Source organism: Sardina pilchardus, chromosome 10 (assembly GCF_963854185.1).
Source record: "Sardina pilchardus chromosome 10, fSarPil1.1, whole genome shotgun sequence".
NCBI classification, from domain to species: Eukaryota; Metazoa; Chordata; class Actinopteri; order Clupeiformes; family Clupeidae; genus Sardina; species Sardina pilchardus.
Genome location: NC_085003.1, coordinates 20,711,668 through 20,725,924, shown reverse-complemented (window position 1 = coordinate 20,725,924; position 14,257 = coordinate 20,711,668). Strand labels below are relative to the sequence as shown.

Here is a 14,257-nt window from a genome sequence, read left to right as displayed (position 1 = left end):
TGTGCTATAACAAAGTCCATGACCTTGAACCTTCCTGAGATTTATCTACAGAAGGACTCGCATAAAAGCAGATAAAGTAAAACACTCAGCGACTATATACAGAACTAAAGTGTAAATAGCAGTTGGATTCTAGCTCGTACTGCATATCTTTCAAAGAATGCATTTCAATACAGTTTAGTTTAGTGTCTACACTACAGAAAAGAATCAGACGAATGGTAGCCTACACTGTCAGTGATACAGCATGAAACTGAAAGAGAAAGCAAAGCACTCTAATTTGAGAATTTATCTTCTTGTATAAAATAATTACTGTGGCTATTGTGTATGTTTCCTAAGAGTGTGATAAGTCGGAAGGATGTTTACTCAGAAGTGATGGAAAGCAGAGAGAACCGAGTCCTTAGCAATCTTAACAATGACTAAGTGGGCTCTTTTGAACCTTGTAACGTAAATACTGTGTAATGTGTTGTTTGAAACACATCCCAGTTTAGCTGATAAGCTCGAGTGATAAGAAGCTACTGGTGCTATGGTCATGCCTGCAGCATACCTCATTACTGTGCCATGAGTCAGGGAGATGTTCTAAGACATAGCTGTGTCCATTGTGTTCTCTGCATTTTATTGTCTTTCTGTTTCACCTGAACCAAACTACTATATCAATTTGATTGATCATTGCACATGTTTAGGTGTTTTTCCTTTATTTCCCTGCAATTCAGGTTCAGAACTTTAACCTCATAAATGAAAGTATATCTGGAGTACCATCATTATAGTAAACTGTCTTTTATCTCTTCACAAGTAAAAAAAGGTTCTCAAACGTGATGAGGGAATAATTGCACAGTATGGTCTGATGACCACTTTTTACTCATTCTTCAGTCATGTAAACAGTACAATTAAATAAATAGTCAAACATTCAAAACAGTGGGCAGGCCTCCACATTGAGTGATAAAGCTAAATATCCTGTCTTACATGTCTCTGTCACAGCACCATAAGTAGCCTATACAAGAGTATGATTGGTTGCTCCTGATGAGCCAATGGGGTGTGATGTGTGGGTGCAGAACAGAGACGTACTGTACAGGAGGTCCACCACAGCACACGTAAAGCTAACAAGGCAGAGAAACGGGCGGGTTCGGTACAACCAGGGGCTTTCTGTATAGCGGAGACATACAGTGCTTTTGGGCATGTTCACACATCCACCATCTAAATGGCTTGTATTGCATAGCTGACACAAAACATTCAGCACTAAATGTACACTATTCTCACTACTGCGTTTCATATACAGAATCAAGAAGGATTCAACCAAAGAGGGCTGGGGATGGTGAAACATGGTTGTTATGATAACAGGGGACTAATTCTTTTGAACAGGAAAATAGAAAAAATGAAAACGAAATAACCCTCTGACTTCCACACTGTTTGTGGCCTTAAGGGTCAGCTAGTCCATATTCAAGTGAATCTGCTGCTTTTATTGTCAGGAGTATTTCATGCCTTTCAGGCTGCAAGGCAGTATTTTATAAATATTTAATGAATCTGAGCATGGTTTCCTCAATAATGTACCTCTGTGCAATAAATGTCGTACTACACTACACAGTGTGCTGAGGTGAGAGTTAATGAAAAGGTGAATGCTTCTACCCAAAGAGAGTATAACATCCTTTACCTCAGCAAAAACACACATGCCAGTCTACTGAACTCTACCCACTTAATGTCTATTCAAATGCATGTACTGTATAGCACAGCATCTCTTTTCACAAAGGAGGCCAAATTAATGATGTTAACTTGAAACAGAAAGTGCATCTGCTTTGTGGGCACCAAGACATACCCTTACAGTTTGCTAACTCTATCCTACAATCTCAGAGAATACTGAACTGACATGCTTTATGCCATAATAATATAGTTTGGATTCTCCTAGCCACTACAAGTCTCAGAGAAAAGCTATACCTCTTCTTTCTGCCATATAATTTTTTATATAAGGGAGTTTAATATGAGTGATGTATAAAAGGGATTCATGATTCATGATTCAGGATTGAATGGTTGAATCTGAATTGAAACATTGAATCAGAAGGTATGTACAACTACTTCAATTAATTCTACAGAGTAAACAAACAAATAACTCTTTCTGAGGTACGGAAAAATCAACACATCACAATTCAACAATCGACTGCTAAGTCAAATCTACTGCATTTGCAATTTAAACGTGACTGGTCACAATGTCACATAAGGAGGATTCTGTAGTGTGTAATGTGCCGTGAGGAGACATTATTCAGCAAACTGTACATCATTGACTCTCATTCACCAGTTGCTTGATTCAAAGTCTTGTGCAAAGCAAGAACTGTAGCCAAAACTTCATGACTTTCAAAAGTCAGCCGACTTTACCATATCTGGCACCGTGTTTGGTCACAGGAATCAACATGCTAATTTACAGGAAAAGACAGTCCCAGTGTTCAGGGTGCCTACAAAATGAATTGGGTTTGTTTGTGTTTGGAGCAAAACATAGTCAAATTCAGCCATAAATATGTAAATGAGTCAATTCATTAAAGCAGCAAAATTGTCCTTTCTTAAATCACTCATCTTGGTGAGATGGGTCTACTGATGAACGATGCCACTCTTCTGAGTGAATGCTTGATAATCCAGTGGACTATCCTCTCTCAGTGTCACTGATATTGTTCCTGAAAGTTCCCGTTCTCGTAGTGGTACTGGCCCTCCTCGTCCTCCTCGTCCTCCTCCTCCTCTTCCTGCGTGGTCACCCCTCGTTTCTTCTTCCAGCCTTGCTTACGTCCCGACTCGTGGTCCGTCGTCACGGCACCGTAGGTCTTCTTCCTGGCCGAGGCCGCCAGGGAGCTTTCGCAATCTGTTTCGCCGTCGTCGGCGAGCTCGTCCTCGCCGAGGATGCCGCACTTGTCCTCGCTGGTGCTCTCGGGGTCGGCCCACTCCTGCTTCTCCCCCGAGGCGAAGATGGCGTAGAAGATGACGCCGGTGTAGTGCACCATGGACGCGATGACAAACACGTTCTGCCACTCCAGACGCGTCTGCAACAAAGCCAATGAGATCGTATCATAATCAGTCAATCAAAGAATACATCATTCATGGCGTATTTTGGGCGATAAATACACACACACACACACACACACACACACACACACACACACGCACACAGTTGTAAAAAGAAACTTCACCTTGTTCTTGGTCAGCGCTCCTACAATGAGTGGACACACCATTCCTGACAAGGTGCCCACACCATTTGAGATGCCCATGAGGATACTGGCGTAGCGAGGGGCAATGTCCAAGTGATTCACATTAAAGCCTGATGGGCACAAACATGTGGAGAAAGACAAGTTCATACCAATTCTTCTGTGGAGAGAGAGACACAGACATCTACATTCTCATGAAATACAATGTTTACTGCGTAAAGGGTGACTGAGAGTTAGAGCACAGAAACAGTTTACTGTTTTTCGAGGGGTAAAATAAATCTGTTTAAACCTACTGGGTGCTATGACCATGAGGATTTATTCTGACAAATCACCTCAGTGCAAATGCAGGCCCACACATCATCCATAGCTACTTCATGTAACACTCCACCAGATGATGATAATAGAACCATAAAGGCCACATTTACATTTAGATCATTAACATGAATCAGCACTTATATCAGCACCATTCTCAGAGACAAATTGCTCTCTCACACAAAGGAAGCATACAAGAAAAGCCTTTCAAGCTCCAGCGCACTATATCCGGTGTTAGTCCCTGGACAGCCTGATGAGAGCCCGTCCTACCTGAGATGGCGAACCCACTGAACCCCACGGCCAGCACCAGGAAGGAGATGGCCACTCCTCGCGTGTGGGAGAAGCCCACCACCAGCAGCAGGGTGGCTTCCATCCCAAAGCCTGCAACCACAAGAGCAACACCTCAACGTCCATGGGATAGTTAATATGTCAAGCAATTACATTTGGACTTCTAATCGAAGGGACTAATAGTACTATATATCGAGAGGCAGTCCAATAATAAACACAAAATTCAATTAAATAATTTCACCAACATGCATATGTGATACATTCATTGGGGACAGCAGCAGTCACAAGTTACTATGGGACTGTCTGTCAGAAAGCTTCTGTGAAAAAAGGTGTCACTGTTTCACTGTGTTACTCTGCGGATCTGAAACTGCACACATCATCACTGGGGAATCCATCCACAGTGTTGTTTGCTTCACTCACCTCCACAGTTCATGATCTTACGGACGGCGGTTGTGGACAGGATCTTATGGGTGCGGAGGAAGTCTGCCAGCTGACCTCCAATGGGCACCACGATGGTCATCACCATGTGGGGCACCGCTGAGAGAAGCCCCACCTGAGGGAGACGCACAGCCAAGTCATTGAGAGTCAAAATGTTAGTACTCAACTCATTAAATGTATCACCCCACAAATGCTATCTACTGTTATATACATGGCTACCCATAATTACTACAGTAATTATCCGCATATAAGCCGCATTGTGCATAAGCCGCAGGACAGTGTTTTATGCTAGTTAAAAGAAACAAACCTATATGAACACCATATTAACTGCCCCCCTGTATTAACCTCATAGCGGAAGATATACATTGATTGCAAAATCAATGTATAAGCCGCGGCTATAATAGTCGGGGAAATGACGGTCAAAGTCAATTTGAGATGACATGGCTTGACATGTTGCAGTGTGACACATATCATGCACCTTGCTGATGGGGAAGCCGAAGACCTCCTCGAAGTAGGCCGGCTGGCTGATGAGCAGCAGGTAGAAGGTCCAGCTGCGGCAGAAGTTGGCCACGATGATGGCGTACACGGGCATGGAAGTGAAGAACCTGCGCCAGGGAGTCTTGAACTTCTACAACACACACACACACACACACACACACACACAGTTAGAGTTATACATGTACACACAGGCATGGATGTGAAGAACCTGCGCCAGGGAGAGGCCAACGCCCACCAGAAGCGTACGCGCCGCGCCGCACCACGAAAAAAAATAGAATTTCATTGTTTTCAATGGAGCAACGCCCACTGGAAATGTCTGCCGCGCAGCAGCCGCACAGAGATAGAAAACTATTCTAAAATCCTGCGTGGCAAGCCCAGACCGCCCAACACCGCTGAACGCCGCTTCTGGTGGGCGCCGGGCTTTAGAGTTATACATGTACACACAGGCATGGAGGTGAAGAACCTGCGCCAGGGACTCTTGAATTTCTGGCAGAAAACAAAGACAAGCATCCATGTTCTAACCATGCCAGAGTGAAGGGGGCGGAGTCATGTTCACAGAATCAATTCATTAGGCACCTAAATTGTTAAGCCACACTTACAGAATTGATTTACTGGGTTTCACTAGGAATCAAGTGGGCTTGGGTTATCACTATGGGAGTGTCTCTGAAGTGCTCCCCAACCCCTCTTTTGTTATTATTTTTTCTATAGTGTCTATTTATTTATTTTTCTTTTTAATTTATTTCTGTAGTTGAATGGACACTTGCGCACAAGGAATTTCATTACTTATAAATTATTTTAGTGCTGTGCTGTGCTGTGCTGTGCTGTGCTGTGCTGTGCTGAGCTGTGCTGTGCTGTGCTGTGCTGTGCTGTGCTGTGCTGTGCTGTGCTGAGCTGTGCTGTGCTGTGCTGTGCTGTGCTGTGCTGTGCTGTGCTGTGCTGTGCTGTGCTGTGCTGAGCTGAGCTGAGCTGTGCTGTGGGGGCCTCACCTGAGTGGTACTGGGCATATTGTTCCCGATGCTGGTCTCGATGAATAGCTTCTCCTCTTCACTGATGGTGGGGTGGATCGCTGGACTGGTGTAGGCCAACAGCAGCCAGAAGATGTACCACAGCATCCCAAAGACACCTGAGCAGTGCACACACACACACACACACAGACACACACACACACATTACACTGTCATGCTGGGTGTTGCACGTGGGTCCAAAGCATAAGGATGCTGCCTGTAATACGTGGTAATTACATTGTAACACATAGTAATAACATGCATCATTCTCCCTTTTACCCTTGTGATGTATCAAAGGCATGAAATATGGACTCTTCTAAAAGTATGAAATTCAGTGAAGAGATACAGGGAGAAAATTAAAAGTGCTTTGGATCTGCCCTGCACTTTATCTGATGTTTCATTTTGTAAATGTTCTGAAAGATGAATGAGGCGGGAGAGCAGGCAGGAAAAAGCTCATTTGAGTCAATTAATCTTCTGATTAAATCAGGTATGATGTGGAAGAGGAAGATAAGAAGTTCAGCGCAATGTTGTCACAGCTGCACCTGCAGTTTAAATCTAAATCAACCAATTCAATGTAGTGTTCAGTGCTGTAAAAATGTCCTCAAGAGCAGGCCGAGGCATGAATCGTCTCTGTGTATGTGTTGTGTGTCTGCACTGTTCACTGTCACTGTAACTGAACTATTGTGTGTGTGTGTGTGTGTGTGTGTGTTTCTTGTCTCGTGTCTCTCACCGTATATGTAGAACACCGAGGGCCACCCCACGTACTGCACCAGCACTCCCGCCAGAGGCATGGCAATCACTGCGCCCGCGTAGGACCCTAACACACACACACACACACACACACACACACACACACACACACACACACGGGCCTGTCAGTCAATCAGCACGGCACAACACATCAGCCACGCAGTCATCAGCGAGGGGAGGAACGACTGGGAAAGACTGGCAGGTGGTCACTGATGACAGATGACAGAGTCTGCGGCTATGTTATGTGCATGTTTAGACGCTAATCAGGAGGCGAGTGCGTAAAATGGAGATGCGGTTGGGCACGGCGACATGGCGGTTTGTGAGAGAGCAGCCGGTTGGCTGGGCTGATTCCAGAGATGGAGCACCCATGAGGGTGGCGTCACCTGCACCCCACCGTGAGTGTTTGTGAGGGAAATGAGCTTTTAATGAAAAGCTGTTGTAATGTATATTTCATTACTTGGTGTGCACACACACACACACACACACACACACACACACACATGTCCATGCACACACACATTCATACACGCACACACATCCATACACATACGCCTGTGTGTTTGGAGTTGGGAGGCAGCACGAGTGTGCTCTTGAGAGTGACACTTCATTTGGCTGAATATGCGAGCGCCTTTTCCACAGGAGCGGGCGAATCGTTGTGTGGCCTTCTCCATTCAGACGCCATGTCAAGAGGGTTTTGAAAAGCGTGGGTTGCCATGGCAGCAGTTTATTGAGGGGCTGGGTGTTACGGGGCGGCGGCGGTGGCGGTAAGTGGAGAGGGGGAGCTGGATGACAGACAGTCATCTGCAACACAAAACACACCGCCAGCCTGCTGGGCGGGTTTACACCAGGACAGCTCAGCTGGGAGGGAGAGCTGGGATCAGGTGGCCCTGGAGCACATCTCATGAACCTACAAGCTCCTCGTGAGCACACTGGACAATCACGTGACCTAGTGGGGATAAACAGTTGGGAAAAGGGCCTTCACAGAATGAATGCATTTTCTGGAGGCTGAAGTCATAATTGCTTATTTATATATTGCTAGGCCAAAGCTCAAAACATTGTTATTTTCCATTTAATTTTGATATGGCAATGAAATACCTCATGTAGAAAATGCTAAGTTGAGTTCCCTGCACAGAATTCATATTACAAACATGATTGTTTTCAAATGCTTTCTGCTTATTCGTAACTTGTCGATATGCTCCACTCATGTAAAGACAAAGATTCCAACTCACCACAGAATGACGTGGTGGCCAAACGACTTCTCTCCAACGGGGGAGCCCATTTGGCCCACAACCCATGGCATGCTGGGTAAGTGACACCCTGTGACAGCAATGTGAGCAGGGTCAGAGGTCAAGGCTCTGTGCTACCTGAGTATGTAGCAAATTAGCCCTGCTGGGAGGGTCATTCTACATACTGTATACTGTACATTTAGTAATGAACATGTCACAATTGTCAGAGCTTTTAATCAGAACAAATGTATAATTTATTTGTATTATTTATCAAGCCTCAAATTATTTATCAGTTCATCGTAAGAGTTTTCAAATAAAATGATGTCTTCATGATGTAAGTCAGAGGGGAGGAGATTCACTAAAATATGGGAAATAACTATTTAGATTATAGAACTATCTTGAAAGGAAATGTTGAAAGTACAGTGTTTATAAGAAATTTGCATACACATTAGTCTGTATTGACTGATGGCAAAGCTCTCTAGCTCACAGCACATGTTTGTGTTCACTGACACCACCCGCTCATCTAAAATACATGTGACTCTGGCAGCAACGCTGGGCTTACACTAAGTCGCCAGGACACTTTGTTTGTCTGAAGCACCAGAGCACCACTAATACATACAAGATGTGAAATACTGCACACACACCATTTCTCAGTCAATGTAACTGATCTGGTGCTATGATCAATTACAATGGTATTGCAGATTAAAATATCCATACATCATAATCTATTTACTAATATAGATTTAGAGATTATAATTATCAAGGTCATGGCGTATGATGTACATGCAAGGAAATCCAGAATTTACAAGCTTGAATAACAATAATCTGTAAGGAAATAGCACTAATGAATTAGTATGCTCCTAGTGCTTATGTTGTGTGTCCTCACCTCCACCAAACCCTGCAGGATGCGGACGAACATGACGCAGCCATAATGCACCCTGGCAGCGGACGGGATGAACATGTTGAGTATGGAGGTCAGGACGATGGCTGCCCCAAACACCCTACAGAGGATGTGTTGAGAGGTCAAAATACTGTATAGGCTACCATAGTGTTATAGTGTTCTCATTACCCTACACAATCATTACAGTGGAATAAACTGAAGAAAGACTGGTTTGTTTCTTCCACATGAATCAGTTCCCTTATTGTACGCTACACATTTATTTTTGGTTGTTTGTGGGGTTTTCTGATTGTGATCTTCAATATGCGCTTGTTTCCATATGACAGCCTCATTGTGAGTGACAGCAGAGGGTGGGGTTCCACTAGACGCTGCAGTCTCTCGCTGCATGTCTGGCACATTAAAACCAAATTAAAACCAAACAGAGAAGCAGTTGTCAGCTTCTGGTAGATGACTGTGCCTCGCCGTCTCTCACTCATATCCTGTTCTTTGGCGTCCTGTCCCATTCTCCCACTGTCAGCTTGATTGGACATTTGACTCCTGCACGGCTAACACTGCGGCCCAGAGCGGCCTCGAACCTGAGTCACCGGTGGTCTCGCCTGATGAGATCTCTTTATCGCCTCACACACTCTATCTATCGCTCCGCTGCTCTCTTGCGCTCTCTCTCTCTCTCTCTCTTTCTCTCTCATTTTTTTTTTCCAAAACAGGGTGTAAGTGAGACTTGTAATATTGCCGTGGCTGGTGTTTCGGGAAGAAATCAGAGGAAGGATCTTTCATTATTAACTCTGTCAATGACGTGTCCTCCTCTCCTGTGAAGCTTTTATTACACAGACGCTATCTCTCCATCAGTTCCCCTCACCTGCACACTGCTCAACATTAACCCTCTCAGAGCAAGCAGCTATTCCACTGCTATTCTGAGGATGCATCTTTGTGGTGCTTAAACTCTGCTGTTGTGTCAGTGTGTTTGGATCATTAGGATATACAGAATAGTGGCACACCATGCAGTGATCTCTCACCTGTCGGCAGCCAGCTTGTTGGCTATGAAGCCACCAGGGATCTGTGTGACGATGTAACCCCAGAAGAAAGATCCGTGGATCAGACCCACTATCTCAGGGTCCCAGTTAAACTGTGCTGGCTGGGAAACAAATGGAGAAGTTACATAGATGGAGAGGAAAACACATAGATAGACCCCACTTTGAGGAGTTAGAAAGTCATGATGTTCTTTGGTGCATTTTGAAACCATGTCCTGTTTTTCATCATTGTCAACCTTTCAGGCCCTAATTTAAATGCTGTGCAAAGTGCAAAGTCGGTGTATGAGCAAAGTTCTTATACATGAACTTACGGCATCGACAGTTTTTAGCCAACTCATCACAGTGCATAGGATCTTAATCATGATATTAAATTTGCAAATAGATTTTGCAGTTATTAAACAAGCTTTAGTTCGACTTTAGACCTATAGGGCCTGAGTTGAAACTCTATTTTGAATATTGACTATTTTGATATGGTGCTCGTCAGATCGTGACCTGCATGACAGCTGTGCCGTTGATGTAGACGGTGTTGTTGTTGACCATCTCCACGATGGCCACGCCCAGGTTGCAGCGGATGCCGAAGGAGATGCAGAAGCCGAGGCCGCTGAGCATGGCGATGATGTAGCGCTTGGGCAGTCCGCAGCAGCTGCAGTCCAGCAGCGGGGCGCTACGCTTGGGCATGGACACCGGCCGCCCGTCCTCCGTCAGCTCCACCAGGTCCTCGTCCACGTTACTCCCATCGATCTTCCTGTGATGCACAGTAATCAATTAGGTTATATATCCTGTGTGAGATATCAGGGCATTGTAACACTGCTAGTCATGTTGAGTCATTTTAAAGTATGAATATTGATCATACGTCATAACTTCAACTACAGACATGTTATTTCATTTTGTTATGACAGTAAGATTATTAAGCTGACACTATTAACTGAAGTATCCTGGAACATATTTAACATATACCTGATCTCAATAAAATGTGTGATGCCATTGTGCCAGGACATGCAGTGAACAGCAGTGAATGTAAAAACAGTGTAATTCTTGCCTTTCTTCAAGGCACTAGTCTGGAGTTGTAAACATAGAAGAGTAATGCACTCTCCTGACTCTCTCGTCACAATACAGAGGGAGTTCTGGAGTGTCCAGAGAGACCAGGAGACTCTATCATGACAAGTGTGTCCTGTGAGGGTCACGGCACGTCTCTGAGTCGCCCCTCCACCTCCATCCACCTGCCCGCATCCTCACACCTGTTCCACTACCACTCTCATCGCCTGACGCTACACACGGGAATGGCTTTCGTCTGATCTCCCTCACTCACACACTCCCTCAGTTCCCCTCAGTAGAGATGGCTGAGGGGGAGCAGGGGAGCTGATGGAGGCCCTGTCAAAGGGCAGCTCTTTCATGAAGCCAGAGTGAAGCACTTTCCCTGGTGCACTCTCTCCATCACACACACAATAGTGGATTTGTGTTGAAATGTTACAGTCCAAACTGATTGAACAAAGAGGCTGAGCTGCATCTTTACTTTCTCAACAAATGATTGTACCTCGCTATCCACAATCTTACACTTACACACTGTTATTGGGAACCCTATGTGAGAATAGACCAAATCCATAGCGTTCAATGCCATGAGAACAGTTGATTGTGATCAGGAACATAAAATGGTGCTCATAGCCACTCTGCACTTACTGTAGTCTCACTCTTGGTTCATAATCAGAGTTGAAATGGTTCATTTATAACTTTATCAAGAAGCAAACAGTAAAAAGGTTTAAATTAAAAACAGACTAAAATAACTGTAAAATAAAACTGAACCATTAACTAATATTCAGAACTTCGAAAAAACAGCAGTGAAAGGAACAACGCACATACTAGTAAAATGCTTCACACCATATAAAGCACACCTTATATATCACTCAGCTCAAAAGACTCTCTGTCTAATAGACACCTGTCAGATTGTTCAAAGGATTAATGTCCATGTTTAATGTTTAATGTTCCTTTTGTAATTCTAACTGAGGTATGAATAACACAATGTACGGTAATGACGTGATGAATTATCATTAATTATTTACAAATAATGACATAACGGGATCAAACTACTTATGTAATGCCCTAAGAGTGACAGCTCGAGTTCTTTACATCTACTGTATAGCAATGCATATATTTGTATAATAATTTACTCGGGCATTTTGTGTAATTGCTTAACAAAAATGATAGAACACTGGATTCTGAAAAGTGTCAAAAGTGTCCAAATCCAAAATTAATTTTATTTTCGATTTCCTTCTTTACGTCGCATTGCATGTCATTCAAGTGTGCAGCTGAAAGAATTACTTGTGCCATTAATGTTTGTTTTTGTCTCCTCAGTGGAATGGAATTTATCATTAAGACCTTGGTTACAAATTACAACACATTTTAAAGTCTGAATACTATAATCAATTATGAATAAGTCTCTAAATAATGGAAGTTGTTACCATAAATTCTGAGTTACCTTCTGGAAATGGACCAGGTCGCCCTAAACGCATTACGTTCCTCTCTTCCCTTGTTCCTTCTGCAGCCTCTCTATCTTTACATTTGGCCAGGGCATTTTATTGACGTGATTGTTAAATACATAATTTGAAGAAATATCTTCATTTAGATTTTTAAAAAAGTATTTCACATCATACAACAGAGGGGATCCATCATATGACATTATTGTAAGCATTTGGTAATTATCACTTTAAAGGAATAGTCTATCTTCTTATATTTTCTCCTTTTCAGTTTCACAGATGGGAACCTGCAAGTGTTTTATCTATGAACAAAATAATATGGGAGTGTTTGGAAGACCTCTCAATCACCCATGGAGCAATTTCACACCACTACCGGATATTACCTGAGATATCAGCGTTTATCTCCAACACAAGACAGCAATCGACTTATTAAATGCAATTTCCATATTACTTTAGTTGTACCCTTGTGAAATTATGTATCAGATTGTTGCTTAAAGAGGATTATAGGCATACTTTTGACACATCTTTATTGTTTTACACAACTGAAAAAAAACATACAGTATTAACCTCGCCAGAGGAGAGTAACGAACAGTCTGCTCCTCAGCACTATCACAACTTACAGGAGAATCTCACATACAGTAGTTCTAAATCATGCAAGGGTGGTGCTATCTGAGTTGATGCTCTGGGCAAACACAATCTTATGAACCCCCTCCATCATAACGGCTTAAAAATGCATGTGTGCTGTGCTATCCCCCTGCCCACATTATGCATAGACTTCAGCATGCCTACAACAGCCACTGATTTTGGAACTGTAGTTCTTTTATGATTGTGGTTATGGTCATAAAGTGTTTGTAATTAATATATTGAGATAAAAGCCATGTGAATTTAATATATGAACAGTCGGTATTCATTTTATACTTTCACCAGTGTAAAGGAGATATTGGCCTTATCTCCTCAACAATATTTCAACAATTTACAAAACTTTACGAATAAAGCGTCATGAATTTCATAGAATTAGAGAACCTTGCATCTCCTCTCTGTGTTTTGTGCTGTTGCATGTATTACATGCTTTTTGACAAAGCTTTCTTTCTAAACACATTTTCTCACTCTTTTTACTCTCTCTCTGTCTCTTTCTATCTCTCTGTCTAACTCTCTCTCACTTACACACACACACACAAACACAAACATACACTCTCAGACACAGACACAGACACACAGACACACACACACACACACACACACACACACTTACTTCTGCAGGTTCCCCAGCGAGTCTCCAACAGTGTTCTTCACCTCCTCCTTCCCTGGCTTCAGCACCCGCTCCTTCAGACCTGCGAATCCTCCGAAAGGCATCTCGCTCCTTCTCTTGTCTATCCTCTATTCACGCAGAACCCTTTAATGTCTCCAGCTCCCTTGTGTCTAATGGACACCCAGACCGGACTGACTCTCTCGGTAATATCCTCTAAAGGCCGCGATGGTACATCCTTGCGGTACTGGACGTGGGTGTCTTGACAGGCTCTCTGGCAGGTGTGTCCATGCGGAAAAGTCGGGCTGTGCCAACCCACAGCTCCCCTGAGGGTAGAGACACACCACAGAGAGAGTGGAGGATGGAGCTTCAGGTAGCACTGGCACGTGAAACCTCAAACTGTCCCTTATAGTCCAGGTGTCTAAGTCCAATCTCGGAATGACTGTATTCCAAATCCTGAAAGTCCAATGAGGGCTGTAGCGAGGAGAAACACAGGGAGAGACAGACAGGGAGAGAGAGAGAGACAGAGAGAGAGAGAGAGAGAGAGAGAGAGACAGACAGACAGGGAGGAAAAGGATAGATGTCTGAAGACCTTCTCACTGGATCAACATGTTGCTCAGTTTGCGCCTGTTGCCGTAGCTGGAGTGACGGACTACATAAATGCTCACCTCTCTGGCTAACAATAGAGTTTGAGAGGATGTTGGGTACCTACCCCCCCAAACCCCGCCTTCCATGGCCTCTCCTATCTGATACCAATGCAGAAGAATAGGAGAGCGAGGAGATTAAATATTGAAAGCAGAATGGGGAGCTAACACAATCACAGTTGCTGATCCTATATCTGCTCAAACATATGCTCTATGGCATTTGGTTTGCTACATGTGATAACCCTTTGGGAGAATTATGTCCATATATTCTACTATATTTT

The 14,257-nt window shown here is 43.6% G+C and overlaps 1 protein-coding gene across 1 annotated transcript; it reads right to left on the bottom strand.

Annotated features, from left to right (window-relative positions):
• Positions 1-2,636: 2,636 nt before the first annotated feature.
• slc17a8 (solute carrier family 17 member 8) lies at positions 2,637-13,444 on the bottom strand. Its single transcript, XM_062546475.1, has 12 exons — positions 13,339-13,444; positions 10,108-10,360; positions 9,601-9,719; positions 8,576-8,690; positions 7,693-7,780; positions 6,444-6,530; positions 5,696-5,832; positions 4,690-4,839; positions 4,194-4,326; positions 3,756-3,866; positions 3,159-3,286; positions 2,637-3,011 (listed from the first exon to the last, which is right to left on the bottom strand). Exons 1-12 carry the CDS (start codon positions 13,437-13,439, stop codon positions 2,637-2,639), a joined length of 1,797 nt encoding a protein of 598 aa, XP_062402459.1. The 5' UTR covers positions 13,440-13,444.
• Between the last annotated feature and the right edge of the window lie 813 nt (positions 13,445-14,257).